The following is a 16,804-nucleotide window of genomic DNA, read 5'->3' on the forward strand; positions in this document are numbered from 1 at the left end:
CTCTCAGAATTAATGAGACAATCAGAAAAGCAGAAGTTCTGGAACATGGTACTTCCACAAAGTGAAGCAACTCTAACAAGCTGCTGATCAGCTGAGTCACAAGTGTCAGCAGCACCAAGCCAGGTCTGCAGGAAACACACACTGAACAAGGCGAGTTGATTTCCCTCTTGCCAACCACCAGTGGCACGGAGCATTCTCTAAGAGTGCGTGGCCAAGCAAGGCTCCTGCCTTGGACAAGAATCATCTACTGCAATTCTGTGAAGAATTTTCTGAAGACAGTAAAAGCAAGAGCTCATTCCCCTCTGGGATGGCACTAGAGCACACAGTCAAAACTGACCCTGCAAGACACATACAAGTCAGAGGACAAGTACATCTGTCAAGGAAAAAAACAACCCTCTTATTTATCATAAATTTCAGTGTTGTAACGCAATTCACAGCTAAATAGTTGTTATGGGAAAAGATGTAGGATAGTCCCTTGTCCTCCTGAAAGGAATTAAATTCTGAAATAACAAAAGTATATTGGAAACTTGCCTGCTGTGCACACACGATGCAACATTTCCCAACCAACTCTTAACCCATATATTGTAAATACAGAATTTTAGCAATATGCTGGAGTCACGATGCTCTGTCTTGGGTTAGTAAATACTTGAAATACTAAGATGGTTTGATTTGCCTGTATGTTACAGGCATCAAAACTTGAAAACAAACAGCAGCAGATAAAGAACCAGGTGCTTTTTTCACTCACTGTAAAAACACACAAATGAAAACTCACAAAACATAATGCTACTTTGAGATGCAATTATTGAACACAGATATGGTGCCAGATAAACACACCTGAAGGCTGCACATAACTGTGTCGTGTTCCACTCCTTCTTCTAAGCATAAAAAGGGTGAGTTACTTTGTGAAGATGAAAACAAAGTTTAAGTACTACAAATAGTCTCTGCCTTCAATCAACAAATTCAACAATGTAAGGGCAGGAACCAAGATCTTTGTTGTATTCTAGTCTCCTTATCAGGCGTTTCAAACTCCTAAAACACAAGTTACTCCAGATTACCATTTGACCAGCAATTTTAGCTCTCATTCTGTTCCACTATTTTAGACTGCTGCTCCATTGTATTAAAACTGAACAGGTCACGCACATCAATCTGTTGTATCAGTTTCTTGATTTGGCATCACCACACAGTAATGATTTTAAAGAAATACAGATTTCTTTTTACTTACAGATACATGAAATATTATCTCTAAAGCTGTTTATATACTACCATGGAGGTAGTTTTCAGGCAAGATGGCCACTCCTTTCACTTTAGCAACCTTACTGCAGTGACAGTGGCAACATCCACATTAGAAGCGTTCTGAAAAGTTATTACAAGGACTTTTTATGGTGTAGGTTCACATATCCCACATTTGAATTTGTCCACTCATGGATCCATATATTGACAGCCTTCTTGTCTTTACAGACCTTCTATTGCTAGATGAGAAGTGCTCATCTCTGTGTATGTTTGTGTGTGCCCACATGTATGCATATACACAGAACCCATAGATTCAATAAAGAATTTGTATCATCTTGTCACCCAGCAACAACAATAAAGGAAGTGATTACCACTCTTTCATTAAAATACAGTTCAAACAGCACGTCTGTTACTATCATATATCCTTTTATATATATATTCACACTTTCTGTAGGAAAGAAGTTTAATACATTAAATATTGACAACCTTGTAAGGTATTAAATACATATTTATTCAATATTTTATTAAGATTATTAAAAAAAATAATCTTAGGTACTCTTTATTTTCACAATGTGTATGCAATTATGATGAGTAAGCTACACTTAAGCTCTAAACAGCCTAATCCAAACCCCACCAACTTTAATGGGCTTTAGATCAAGCATGTGAGAGCACCGTAACAAACACTGTTTCAGGAGGTAATTCCCATGCAACATCAAACTATGACAAGACACAAGAGGCTAAAAATGGCTCATCATAATTTATTTTATGTTAAAATGTACAGCTTGGGGGAGGGGGGGTGTAGTTTTTTGCAGTTTTTATTTTTGTTGCTTGGGTGGGTCTTTTGTGGGTATTTTTTTAAGTGACTGACTAAAAAGATAACAGATAAATACAAGAGTGTCACTGGGTCCTATTTTTACATGTATCAAGCCTCTTCTGTTCGGCCCTTACAGTCACTCTGTACAGGTACAAAGGCTACAAAAAAGGAAGCAATATAAACAGACACAAATAACTTTTGCCTTTTTACATGCGATCTGTAAGCTTAGTTTGAGCTATTCACACGCTACTGCTCTATTTTTTCCCTTAAAAAATAACTCCAATATTTTATAAAGATAGAAAAATCTACAGATGGAATGAAAATGTAAAGTTAGAGGCATTTCCATAAAATAGCAACTTTACACCAAATTCACTACTTTTTTTTTTTTAAATCCTGCCAAGTATTCGGACATATACGAAAATGTTTCAAAACTTGACAAATAAACACTGAGATGTTTCAATCAACAAAAAAACGTAAGTTTTTATAAAACAGAAAGCTGCCTTTTTTCCTACCCAGCCCCAAAGAAACTGGTCACAAAAATGGAAAAGAGTCTCAACTTTACACTAAACATACAGCAATAAAACCCTTTGAACTAACCAAAATGTGAATAGCTTTTGCAGCTTTTTTTATTATTTTTACAAGTTTTATAATTAACAAAAATATAGTTCTGGTTTTTTTACCCCTCAAACTAGGGTAACCTAATCAAGGCAAAAAAATTAAGAAATGGCTTACTGTTAAGCACAACACTTGTACAGTACTACAAAATGCACTGTCACTAACAAAGACATTAGCGGCATGCAGAAGTGTCACCTTCAGAAACAAAATAATACAATAAAAGAACTGCTAAAAGGCATTTACATGTGGGGAAAGGAGAGAGAAAAAGCTCATGATCCAGTACTGTCTGATAGTTTTGGAGTCTATGTATCCACATTTTTAATGGGAGCAGGCACATAAAATGGCTCTGAACCATCAGCTGCTGTGTAATTGCAGTTCATAGAAAGAGTTCTTCCTTTCCAGAGAACTTCAAGCTTGATGAAATAAACAAAAAATGGAAAACCACCTAATTCCCCCCGAAGAGAAGTTAAATCTCACAATGTTAAAAAAATAAACAAAAAAGCCCAGAACAGAACAAAACCAAAAAAAAAAAAAATAATAAAAAAAAAAAAATTAAAAAAAACCCAACAAAGCAAGAAATAAAGAAAAACTTGTATAAGGCTTTCTGCTGCATACAGCTTTTAAATGGTGCCAACAAATGTTTTTGCATTCACACCAATTGCTGGTTTTGAAATCGTACTCTCCAAAGGTATTTGTGCAGATCAATCCCATACGCCAGTTTGGTGGCACGTCTCTCCCAGGGGCCTACCTCCTCATGTAGGATCCATTGAGAGACTGTTTGGACATGCCCGTGTTCATGTAGCCGTGGTGGCCCGGAGGAGTGTACATCATGTTACTGTGGGGTGCTGTCTGCATTGGCTGCTGTGCATATGGCTGAGTTCCCATCATTCCCATCTGCATCTGCATAGGGTACTGGGGGGTTTGATTCATATACCCATGATTACTGTGATAGCCACTATTCATCATTGGCTGGGACATACTGTAACCATTCATAGCATTAAGGGTATTCATATTCATGTTCACTGAATTGACATTATAAGCAGGGGCTGGCATCAAATTTACACTCATGTTCATGCCACGCTGCATTGTTAAGGTCCGTGCAGGCCCTTGCATGGCCACAGTCTGTGAAGCTCGCCCATAAATTTGTGGCTGATGGGCTGCAGCAGCAGGTGGCAGCGGCGTGGATTTGGTTCTTACAGAGACATGACCTTTGCTGGCCATCTGAGTCTGCAGTCTTTGGGTGTGGGATATTCCGATATTTGATGAAGTCATGTTACGCTGCAAAAGGGGAGGTGGCAAATTCATGGGAGGAGGAGTAAGGTTGGGGGGAGGGGTCATGGTAGCCTGTGCTTGGGGTCCTCCAGGAACAGCATGTGGAGACTGAGAAAGCTGAACAAGCCCTGTGTTACTTAAGGGGGCAGACAAAGAGGCACTGTTTGCATAGGAAGTTACAGCAGCTGAGTGGCTGTAAGGCAAAGAATGATCCATAAGCGTATTAGTTAACTGTTGCAGTTTAGCAAGGCTGAAGGTGGCAGATGGCTGTGAGTAATGCCCTGCTCCGAATTCACTCTGCCCCATTCTTTCATATAATCCAATGTTGGCATTGCTAGTCTCGGGGATTTCAGTCAACTGCATAGGTGGTGTGAAATTAGCAGCCATGCTGCACTGGGATAACTGTTGGTTGCTGCTTGGAGGCCTTTCAACAACACAACCTTGGGGAGACTTTACATTACAAGTGGGAGGAGAATTGATGTTTGCTTGTTGCATCATACTGCAGCTCCCATTAATGTTAGACATCTGCTGGGTCACTGCACAGCTACTCTGTGTTAGGTTACTAGATGTAAGGCTGCTGTACGAGCAACTGTTTTGAGAAGAGTTGTTTCCACAGATACTACTACCCATTGTAGAATCGTAACTGCTTGGGTTTTCATAGTTTTCTGTTGTGCTCTCAATACTTCCCAAGTCACTGAACCCACTGTCCACAACTTGTTGCGAATGATCAGAAACTGAGGGAACATCCATCATTGGGCTGGTCTCCATGTTCTGTAGAGACGGCACAGAAATGGCACTTTGATCTGGGCTGATCTGAGCATAGCTGTTCTCTAAAGGAGCAACACTTGGACTATTAACAGAACGAACTGACTGGCTGGGATGAGAGTGCACAGATGAAACTGGGCTGCTGTGGTCGGACTGCTGACAGTCATCCATTGTGGTCATTTGGGGACTTTGGTCATTGTGGGCATAGTTCTGCAAACTTCTACAGGCCTCTTGAGTCTCTGCACAGTCCTGAAATGTATCTTCATGTTCATTTGTTTCTTGGGTTAGAGACTGTACTGCCTGGACTGTCTCTGAGTCAATCTCCATGCTCTCAGTACTCTCTCCCTTGAAATCGGAATGTAATTCTTCACTGGCTTTTTGGTCCTGGTTGTTGTCTGCATGATCATCATCAGATTCAGGCACTGGGTCTGAATCTGTAGTAAGTTCTTTCTGGTCACCTTCGCACTCATCAGCTGCAAGGTCAACACCACAATCCATTAACTCCTCCTGATTTGAATTACCAGTTTGAACATTTACGTCTAAAAAAGATTGCTGAGTTTCCAGCATTTCTTTGAAAGCTTCACCAGGCAATTCCTCTTTCTCCACTTCTGTTGAACCCATGTGACTGTCATCTTCATCATCTGCATCATGATCCTCATTGTGAGAAGGTTCTTCATCCTCCTCCTCCTCTTCCTCCTGATCATCCAAATGCGCAGACTCCTCTTTCTGCACAAAAACTTCTTCTGCTTTATCTTTTTCTTGATCTTTTGAACTGATTCCATCTTCTTCTACATGCCTTTCTTCTTCCCCAGTTTTCATAGTATCATTTTCTTGTTTTTCGAAGGGGTCACTGGGTGGATGCAGAGGTTCAGGTTCTACTTCTTTCACTACCTCATCATCTGGTGGTGGTAATGCTTCAACAGGTTCTTTAACAGCTTCCTCTGTAACAGCAGGAACTGAAGAGGGCTTGTCTTCAGCTACTTCCTTTTGTTCTTCCACCAGCACCTGATAGTCAGACTCCATGGGAGTTTCAGGTGGAGTGTATAAATTAAGCTTAAAGCCAGGTTTTCTTTCTTTGCTTTGCCTCCATTTAGATGGACCACGTTTAACTCCTTTGGGCCAACCCTGCTTACTCTTTAAAGGTTCAAGATTGTCTTTAGTGCTTTCTTCCAACACAGCTACATCCTCTGTATTATCTTTGGGAGGTAAGAGAGACACAAAAAAAAAAAAGTCTTAGCTTGCAGACTAATCAATATTTTCCAATATATACCTGAAAATAATTTATAAACTCAAAATGTTTTGAGGAAATATGAAACAAGAGTTATAAACAGGTCTCAAAACACAGTAGAGCAATGTAGGATCTACAGCTCACACACACTACACAGATATGCTGTGGTTGGGTGGCCTTTGAACAGACACTATCAGAACTACCATTTATACATTAGAGGAATCCCAGGGATTTAAATGACACAAACTAAAGCAAATACTTGTCCGAATATTTGATTTTCCACCTTTGGTTTCAGAATAGAAGTATACCTTCACTTTATCTAGACATTGATCTAGCAACACATTCATCTTTTTTGACAGTAATGATATGAAAGTCTGGAGTTTCCTCTTTGACCATTCTGGAGGACAAGCCACAACAAGCACATAATCATGCTTTAATACCAATACTGAAAAAAGGTGGTTCATTCTAGTACTTTCTCATGGGCAACATATGACATGGCTCACGAGACATGACAGAAGGCAAAAGAGAACTAAAATTACACACAGAGTGCATCAGAACACTAAACTAATCCATTGACTATAAAAAAGGATCAAAACATTCACCTCTTTCCTTTCTCCCCAGATGCCACTTACATATACTTTAGAAAAAAATGAGAATTATCAAGATATGCTGCACTTGGGAGTGTAATGGCTTCAGTGATACTTCTCTATTCTGATGACGTGGTCCATGGATAAATACAAAACATCAGCCTAGTTAAAACAGTGCAAACCTGACCACTGGAACACAGCTAGAACTTGCTACTGTTAATTTAAATAATTTCTCTTGAGAAGCTGGAAAAAGCGGTAATATTCTAATGTACCACATCACACAAGAACTGTTTGAAATAGAAATCAGCCCATGAGCCCTCAGTCGAGGACCACAAGGATGCAACTTCCCATGCAATTAAAAAAAAATACTAAAGCAGTAGTACCTACTGGCTTCTTAGAGAAAATACATAGACCTCAGAGTCTGGTCCTTCATTCTGGAATTAAAACTCATAAGCATAATTTGAGGACCAGGAGGTCAAGGGAAGAGTGTACACTCAGAATAGTTCATTAGTAGCTTCACTATCTATCCATTAACTTTTATGACAGGAAATATCTTTGAAATCAAACTAGAAAAGCAGCTTTGAAAGGACATAGTTAAAACTATCTCTTCATGGAGGGAAAAAAACAGGATCCTGGTGCTGAGGATATATTATGCCACAGAAGCACCAAACATTTCACTCAATTACCAACAATGCTGAATAGAAAGATATTTGTGTAAATCAAATCTTACTTTTTGCTTGTATCCTTTACCACTGATACAAAAACTATATTGGATACCCTTTGCACTGTTGAGTATGAAATGCCCTGCTGTAAGGGACATAAATTTTTTGACAATATAACAAGAACTTCAAAGCCTCAGACTGGAAAAGATTTGTTTCCTGAACACAAAAAGCAAATTATAACATTAGGATAATAATGGCTAAGTACATCTCATTAAAAATTTTCACATTTATGACAAAAATAAACACTCCTTTTGAACACAAACCAACAAAATTATTTATGTGAAGCTATAAGAACATTTTAAGTTTACCTGTACAATTTTCATCACTCCTGTAACAATGCATATCTTTCTCCTCCTTGTTCTGCTCTTCTTCCTCCTGTTTCTGCTGCCCAGGCTGATACTCAAAAGCTTTTCGAATCACAGGCTTCAAGTCATCATCTTCCCCATCCATCTCACAGGTGGGCTCCAGCTGTGGCATGGGACGCTCTTCATCTGAGTTATCAAATGGCTCATTCAACACCTCTGTTGTTTCAGAGATTGTCTCTGTTGTAACACTGCTATTTATCCTTCTGCGTTTACGGCCCCTTTTCTTTTTCAGTATGAAAGGTCTCTGAAAAATAATTCCACAAGTCAAATTCTTCCTACATTCCTGTTTGTTAACTGATTCTGGACATAAATTTCTGTAGAGTGAGTTTACAGTAATCCATTTATTCATTCAAAAAACACCTTACATGGCATCAAATTCAGATGTAGATAGAATCTAAAAGTAAAATGTCTAAACAGTTTAAATAAGTATGTATACATGTATACAAACCTTTCTGTAAATGAAGACTTGAATTTTCTTTATATTGTAGTGTCTTTTACTTTCTTCTGTCAAATAATATTCATAGCACTATTACATAAATTGTACTCACATATTTTTCCTCTACAGATTTTTAACTCCCCAACAACCTTCACAAGTATCAAAGCTTATTCTTCTACATTTTGGGTTTCTGGTATTTTTAGAAATAAGCATGTACACAGAAAAATAGATAACATCAAAGAAGCGTATCTCAAGAATCCTACAGTTGGCTGCTAGAAAAAAAGCCAACTGTCCAAGATTTTGTTTTTCTATTATTATACATTCTCAGAGATTTATTGTTACTTTAAAGTAAGCTCACTTACAGGATAACAAAAGGGACAATCCAATTTCCTGATTGTCACCAGAGACACTTAAATACATAGGCCAAGGTGAGTGCTTTAAAATTTTGGGATTCTTAGGTTTACTAATTTAAGCAACTCAAAGAGCTGATTTTTCAAAGAAATTAAGAATTATACAAACATGGCAGTCAGCATTTCTTTTGAAAAGGAGTATTCCTCTTCTAGGAGTTCCTGTACTAAAAAAAACCCCAAAAAACCCATAAAAAGACAAACTCCACAAACTGGACTCCATCTTAATACAAAAAAAAGAATGAACCATTAGGATACTGAACCAATACCAATGCCAAACAGCAGAGGGCAATCTCTAATTTCAAAATTAACAGAAAATTCTGATTTTTAAAATATCATTAGTATTTTATAGTTCTGTGAAAAATCCAAAAGACAAAAAAATTGGATGGGGTGCAGAAGAGAGAAGAGAGGAGCAGTTAAACAAATAACACATAAAGGATTAAAACAGTGTAATAAATGTTGGCAAAAAACCAGGTTGTTATTTTGATGATAACAATTTGATTGAAATCAAGAGACAAATGACTTTGAAGCAAAGCATTGAAGTAACACACCTTTCTTTTTATGGCCAGGGACTGGGGCTTTGTCAGCCGGGGAGGTGAACTCTGCTGATTCTCATCCCCGCCATCCTCCTCACTGCTTTCTTTAGATTGTTCTGTGGATTGCCCTCGCTCTCCCACCACTGCCACACTTTCTGGAGATCGCAAATATTTATTTTTAGATTGTACTTTTGCAGGTGATTGCCTACTATTAGTTCTTGTGGAGAATATTTCTTGCTCTTCCTTTTCCCAGCAGCTAGCTTGTTCCATGAGACGCTCAGCCTGAAGGGTTGAGGTTAAAATAACAGGTCACTGAAACAGCATTTACTTAGCCATATCCTTTACATTCAGCTAAACAGTTAAAATAAGTCAACTCTGATTAGCACTGCTGGCTAACCTAGCAACAACATTTCAGCTGAATCATCTAGTTGCTCCTTTACAACAGTTAACAGATAACAAACCAAAGAAGATTGCATTTCATGGGATATTTAGCACTATTAATGATGCAGCGAATTGATTTAAGTCCTTTAGCACTACATTACATGCCCACTGACTGGATCACTTTGAGCAAGTTGAGAACACAAAGAATCGATTGACAGTGCAGCCCCTGAGCTCTGCACCAAATTTGATCTGATTACATGCTCTTTGACTACCTCAAGAGTGATAAATACAGCTCCACGACAAGTCATTCACATTTTAAGTTTTCATGTGCATCCCCCCAAAGTTACCATGTGCTGCTGCACAGCTTCCAAAAATTCTGCATTACAACAGCAGTAAGAAGTGGTCAAAGGTATTTAAGACAGTCTATGTTGGATATATCAGAGTTAAGAAAGCCAAAGGAAGAGAAATTCAGAAGATATCTGATATTACCTCCTTTTCTGCTTCCCTTTCCTCTTCAGAAACTGCAGCATTAGAAACTAACAAAGGAGTCCATCTCAAGCTTTCAGGATCTACTTCATTGATACGTGGATTTGCTTTCAGTTTCTCCATATGACTTGAAATCAGCTTTTCCCTTCTAATAATTACAAATCTACAATCAAATAAACAGTAATTTAATTTAGAAAGTCGTCACTTACAAAAGCCTTTATAATTGACATTCTTTTGCAAAACAACCTGTGAAAAAAAGATTGGTAAATGAAAGGATCCATCAAACTAAAAATACCAGCTGACACACAGTGATAACATCCTTACACTACTGACTGTTTACTGAGAGGAAGTGAGGAAACAACAGTTTATGAAGTGAAAGCTCAATATTAACCATCACTAGGCCATGGAGAGGAAAGTAAAAGTTTTATAGTTGACTAATCTAAACCTAATTCAAGAGGTTTAGTGTTGGCCCTTAAATCACTGCCAGAACAATTTCTAATTTTAATATTACATACAAACATAGGTAGAAAACACTGCAGATCATCAAATCAAGAGTGAGAAAAAGTCATAATGTTACAGATGAAGACACAAGTTAACAGGACAAGAAAGCAAATCAGAAGCACAGGTTTTCTAACAAAGCATACAAATTTACTTTAGTCCTGTGCTAATGAAGTACAAAATGACTTTCCAATTACTGTGAAGTGGCATATCAGAAGTAGGTAAAGACTAATAAAATAGCACAGTATGCTACTGTATTAGCACATATCCCATTAAACTCCGCTGTTACAAAGAACTATACAATTCTAAACAACAAGTAGTAGCAAGAATTTCAAGTGCTGTAAAACTCAGGTTGGTGAAGTTACAACATTCTCTAAGTGAAAAACAAAATTTAAGAAAAGAAATCAGATCCAGAACCCTTTCCCCAGAATTGTATCAAACATATACTTCACTACAGGTAAGAAAAATTTCCCTTAAAATACATTTGTCCTCAGATTGTCCATAACAAAGTACTCCAGAAAGGGTTTAAAGTAATGCCAGCACTCCTCTTGCTACTCTCATACATCATCTTGTAAACCAATCTCCTTTTTGAAGACTTGCATTCTTACTGGTTCAAAAATTACTAGTTTTGAATACCAGTGCTGGGCACATAAAAATTACTAAGGCTGAACTTTTTTCTGATGTTAATTTTTTTTTTTTTTTTTTGGCAAGCCAGTGTTTGTAAGGCAGCTTTCCTTAATTATAAAGTTTCTATGATTGGAATATCCAGAAAGAATTAAGATCATCTTCAGAGACACAAATACCACTGAAAGTCATTTAAGACACTTTACATAAAGAAACAGATCAAACAAAACCAGCAACCCAGTAAAGTTCTAAAATATCCATCAAGAGCATGAAGAAAGAAGACATTCACAGAAGAGGAACTCACCTTCTCCATGCACTTTCAACATTGATCATAACATTAAAAAGAAATTGTATTACCAGTACCTTGAGCAGGAGCACTTCATGTAGAGCTGATCTGATCCCATGGTTTACACGAATTTAGCAACGATACAAAGAGGAGGTGTGGAAAGAGAGACTGCCACCCACAAAAACCAAACTTTTCTCTCACTGGTATTCAAAGAAAAATATTTGCACAGCAAGAGCTGGGAACTCTTAGGGAAGATTTTACTGAATGAAACAAAATTCTTAACTGAAAATGTTTTGAGCTGGCCACATACTTCTAGTAACCATTAACATGAAAGATCATCCAAAAAAAACCCAGGAAGAAAAGCTTTTTATGTAAGACCCATTCGTACTGACTTCTACAGTAAGATGGTTGTCACTCATTTCAAAGACAAACTTTAACACAGATATTTTTCACATGGACTGTTCTGTAAGTAGAAAATGTTTTCTCAGTATTTAAATTTTTTTTTACAAGATTCACTGACCTATCTTCTCTTTTATCTATCATGCTATGTTGCTGCAGGGTTGTGGCAATATCATGTGGACACATTCCAGTGGCTCGGCTCATTCCTTTGATGCTGATTTGTTTTTCATGGTGGCAGTTCAGGTATTCCAAGATGACACTTTTCCAATACGCCAAGTATGAGAGACGACCCAGGTCAGACAATGGCTTTTCAGGGGATCCTGCTTGACCCTCTCTTCTAGAAAGTAAATAACCTAGAATAAAAATAAACAGGATACCTCATGGAGATAATAAATCAAGGAATTTTAACTAGCCTGTAAGAAAGTTGGAATTAATACGAAAGATCATCGGCATGACTGTTGAACTACTGGAACGTCTGGCAAATTAAGAAATCTTCTCTATAAAAGAGATGAGTTTTCATCATTGCAGTGACATAGGAAAGATCAAATTCTTGTGAGTGACTCAGATCTTGTTATGAGAATCAAACATTACCAAAAACTCTTTTTTAATTGTGAGGCAAGGATGAGAAGAAAAAGCCAACATGTTTCAGAAAAGGTCCCATCATACACGTTTTCCTTTAGAACTAAAACCCACTGGTCTTTTCAGAAACTCTTACACCTGAGATACATCACTGAAGCCAAGAACTTTCAGAAGAATCTCAAGAGGAAATATCATGGGTTATACCAGTTAAATAATTTTTCTTCAAGAAGCCCCAAGTGATATAAGTTTTTGATTAAACAGTTAGAAGTTGTATTTTGGAGGTAACATAATTCACAAGATGAATTACTCAGAGAATTAGTTAAGAGAAATAATTAAAAAATAATCTCTCTTAATTCACATTTAAGAACATTCACATAATTCCTGCCTGCAGTCTTCAAGACAGTAACTGATCCACGATTACATAATATACCAACTTCCTTTTATATTCTATGTATGTTGTAAGTCCCTTTAAACTCTTCAGCTTTAAGAGGATTTTACAATTTAGAGTAGAACACACCTGCTTTGACATACCAGATGATGCACCTGTAAAACTAATTCAGTATAGAGAAAAAAATAACACAATTAGTAACAGGGATCCTTTCACAGTATTTCATCCCTTCATGACACATTCTGCCTTTCCAAAAACTGCCAACACACAGGCCTTAAACAACCAGGCTTACAAAATGCTTCCTCTGACATAAGCACAGAAACTATGTTTATGGAATTACATTACTCAAAATCCTTTGAAATCCACCAAAATATACAGTTCTTGTGCCTTCCAATATTCTTAAAATACTTCTTTTGCCCCCAAATTTTTCACTTCTATTTTTCAAAGAGTGATGTAAAATATATCTAGTACAGTCACGTTTGCTAAACAAATTCTACTAACCTCTTCACACAGTTTCTCGTAATCAAATTAGCTATAAATTAAAAGCATATGATTAACATCCAGGTTTAACAGAGGCAGTAGCTGTTTCCTTATTTTGCTGTATTGTCTACTGTACACAAACCACACACAGGTATTTTTATTCTATAAGAACACAAAATACACAGACAAATGTATGGCTATTTACTCTGCCTGAAACATTGGTCTTCTCTTTCTTGGACACAATACCAAAGGTCCACAACAGAATTTAGAAAAAACATACACGCATATGCATCTAATCTCCAGTTTGCCTAGAGAAATTTAGAGAGAAAAGCAGAAATCCTACCATTTCAAATTATTAAGTAGTGTGCCTTTCCTATCTATTAGCATGATTTGTGATAAAATGTCAGAGTTTCAGGAATACCATCCCACATCTGCCTATTCCTACAGAGCTACATGAAGCCTGCCTACACCTGCATGGTACCCCTGAAAATTCAGCAAGTAAATTTATTTTGTTTTACAGAAGAAATACTACCATAAAAATTAGGGAAATTAGGGTATATTAGCATTTCAAGTTAGCATTAAAATAGCATATTAAACTTTTTCATAACTAGGTGATACATTTCAGCACATCTTGGTACTACATGCAACTACTGTTGACAGGAAACATCACATTCCACATTCAGCACCACAGTGTATTGAATGAATAGTTTGAAGGTGAAGAATTGTTACTTTAATTCCAACTTTACAAAAGCAGATCTATAGTGAATAGCCTATTCTGCCTTATTTTAAACACAGCTTCACTTGTATCAAGAAAGAATTCCGGATCACCTTGTGTGCAACATACAAACCTAAGTTTTATACAAAGATGTCACTGCCCATTAAAAAATACATGCAAAACTGAGGTAGGTAGCAGAAGTAGTGACAGAAGCCTCAACATAGGGAAAGAGAGGGAGAATAACCTAGATTTTAAAAAGAAATCCATGAGAACAACTTAGAATTGCTTCAAGTAACTTTACAGTTTACTCTACCAACTTCCCATTCAGAAGTCTTGGGCACTAATAGAAAGTGTTTGTAGGGTATTTTTAAGACTCAGATTTCATTCTTGCATTTCACTACACTTTAAGGTTACTTTGACAAAAATTCTTCCTCTACTTTAATTTTCCTCACAGATAAGAGGGCTGGAACTATAATTTCTTGGTAAACATATGAAGCTGAATTTAAAAACCCACTATCCAAACCACTAATCACTATCACTATTTAGGTAACCAACCACAAGTACCTTTAGAGTTTTACTAAACTGGCTCACTGCACCTTTCCTGTGTCTGGGGATTTAGAGACTAGTTCTTAGTGGTCCTTTTCACTCTACATTAAAGCAGTGAAATGTTACCTGCATGTCAGTAACATCTGCCAGTATTCTTCCCTACCTTTCTAAAATATAACCTATGCTTTTCCAAGATACTCATATTCTAGAGGATCAAAAATATAAATCAGAGGTAACAGTCTTGGTTACATGTAGCAAGCACTAAATGGAAAGTGTCTCTTAACAGATTCTGTGATTTGAATAACGCCTATTAAATTAAACTTACCAAAGAGATGCCAAGTAATTGATCTAAGTTGCAGGTAAATAAAAACACTGATCTTGGTAGCTCATGTATCTATCCTGAAGCATCTGAAATGAGCACAATATGCCCCTGTTAAACAGATACCTGCAGCCTCGCTGTGTCTACCTTATCTTAATAATGGATGGCCTCCAAGTGGCAATCTGAAAGAACTTTCTTAAGGTATAAACCCTGATATCACATTATGAACAACAGCAACACTCACACGACAAAAATAGAGCTCTTCACCACCCATCCCGAAGAGATAGGAAGCCAGACTGTAGGCTATACATCAGCTAAAACCACAACTATATACAAGACCTAATCAAGAACAAAGAATTGTCTGTCTTATCTTCTGGGCATATAAGTGATAGTATCACAAAATTCAGCAGTCAGAATATCATTAATGATTTTTTTATTTCTTGCCTTATCTCTGTCCCCCACAGCAAAGCATTGTGCCCAATGAGATTTACAGCCTTGGATTTCTGTCACACAAACCTTCCCAGAATCATCAAGGTTTCATCTTATCCAAGATTTGAAAGAATTAGAAGAAATGCAATCTGAGAAAGGGAAAGTTCATATAACACACATAAATTTTATGCCTTCATCACAAATTAAGGAGATAATTAGGCATTAAAGCATATTTAAACAAACTGACTTGTAATTATCTAATAATTTCAATCTACCACATTCCCAGTAACACCTCTGAAATAGCTACACAATACACAACACATTTATGTGAAAACAGTAACTTTAATATATCTGTGCCAGTCTCCAGAAACTTTCAGTTAGTTAACTACTGATTTTTTTTGGATGCTTGGTTCTGTATCTTCAAGCAAGTTAAATAGCATGAGTTTAGGAAACTCAGCTAATATGAAAGTTTGAACAAGCATTTTTGATGTAAATATAAATAATAAATTTAATATAATTTTAATGATATTTACTATTTCTACTTTAAAACCACCTAGAACAGTCCTAGAAAAGCTTTGTTTTATTATTAAACACAAAGATTACTTTGTTTCACTTAAGAGCAAACAACAGCCAGTTAGCTAGCATCCACACTTTGGAAAATAAATAATTGTAGCTGAGTAGCTTCTAAGAAGGTGAAATGGAGGGTTATAGTTGGCTTGTAAGTGTATCACTCATCCTTTTATGAAAGGATCACAATATTTCTTCTCCAGTGGATAATACAGTTGTACATTTTACTGAAAATTCCACATAGCCAGAGTATAACCCATCCGGGCATCATCCTAAGGCAGCTTCAACACAATATTCTCCAGAAGATGCCACTAGCTGAAACTTTAGTACAATTTCCTGTGTTCTATTAACTGGGTGCTCCCTTAAGGGAGTATCTGACATAGCAACCTCACCACAAACAACAGTGACATATGCCACGGACACTGTGCTGGTCTAACAACTCCTCCATTCCTTGAATGTCATTGCTTACAGACAGGCAGGTTCTTTGAGAACAGTGCCACAAAGAGAGGCACTTCACTCTTTTGAGGGCATCATGTGTGATGCTCAACTATTGTTTTGAAACATCAGTGCATTTCCTTGCAATGCTGTGCATTGTCTTCAGCAGAAACAGAATCAGCAAAAACGTACTTGAACAGAAAACAAGAATACTGAATCTCATTCTGGGCCTGGACAAGTACTTAGAAATTGCAGTTCCTTTCTCCTATGCTACTAGCAACAAATCCATGTATTTGCTTTTCACTTACGGAGGCTAAAAACCAAAACAAACAGTCTTCAAAGTGGACCCCAAGGGTAAGGATTAATGAGCCCTACTTTTTAGCTAGAACAGATTATTATTTTTTTTTTGTCTGCTACAAAAACTCTAGAAATAAGAGTTTACACTGAATATTTGAAAAGTATTTTATCTAAGAGCCTGTGATCAAGGAAACAGTTTTTTGTCTTATGTATCAATCACGTCATGCAATGGAGACAAACATAGTTCTGATCTTATTTAAGAAGTCATGTTCAATATCACTTTCTAGGAAATCAATCATATCAATCTCTCTGAATAAGAAAGTTATAAATATTCTCATAATTGAGACAGAACTCACTTTACAAAAGAAACAGCAAGAAGACAGATACCTTTAAACTAT

The 16,804-nt window shown here is 36.9% G+C and overlaps 1 protein-coding gene across 4 annotated transcripts in view; it reads right to left on the minus strand.

Annotated features, from left to right (window-relative positions):
• Nucleotides 1-1,793: 1,793 nt before the first annotated feature.
• Nucleotides 1,794-16,804, minus strand: part of KAT6B (lysine acetyltransferase 6B) — a 103,527-nt gene continuing 88,516 nt past the window's right edge. For all 4 annotated transcript variants that reach the window (XM_083866722.1, XM_083866720.1, XM_083866721.1 and 1 more), the window contains exons 13-17: nucleotides 11,773-12,004; nucleotides 9,848-10,007; nucleotides 8,993-9,259; nucleotides 7,542-7,842; nucleotides 1,794-5,892 (exon numbers count right to left, since the gene is read on the minus strand). In XM_083866722.1, coding sequence (XP_083722848.1) covers nucleotides 3,404-5,892; nucleotides 7,542-7,842; nucleotides 8,993-9,259; nucleotides 9,848-10,007; nucleotides 11,773-12,004 — 3,449 coding nt within the window. In that variant the 3' untranslated portion in view covers nucleotides 1,794-3,403. The remainder of the gene's footprint in view (nucleotides 5,893-7,541; nucleotides 7,843-8,992; nucleotides 9,260-9,847; nucleotides 10,008-11,772; nucleotides 12,005-16,804) is intronic.

The sequence above is a fragment of the Zosterops lateralis genome, assembly GCF_965231275.1.
Source record: "Zosterops lateralis genome assembly, chromosome: 8".
NCBI lineage: Eukaryota > Metazoa > Chordata > Aves > Passeriformes > Zosteropidae > Zosterops > Zosterops lateralis.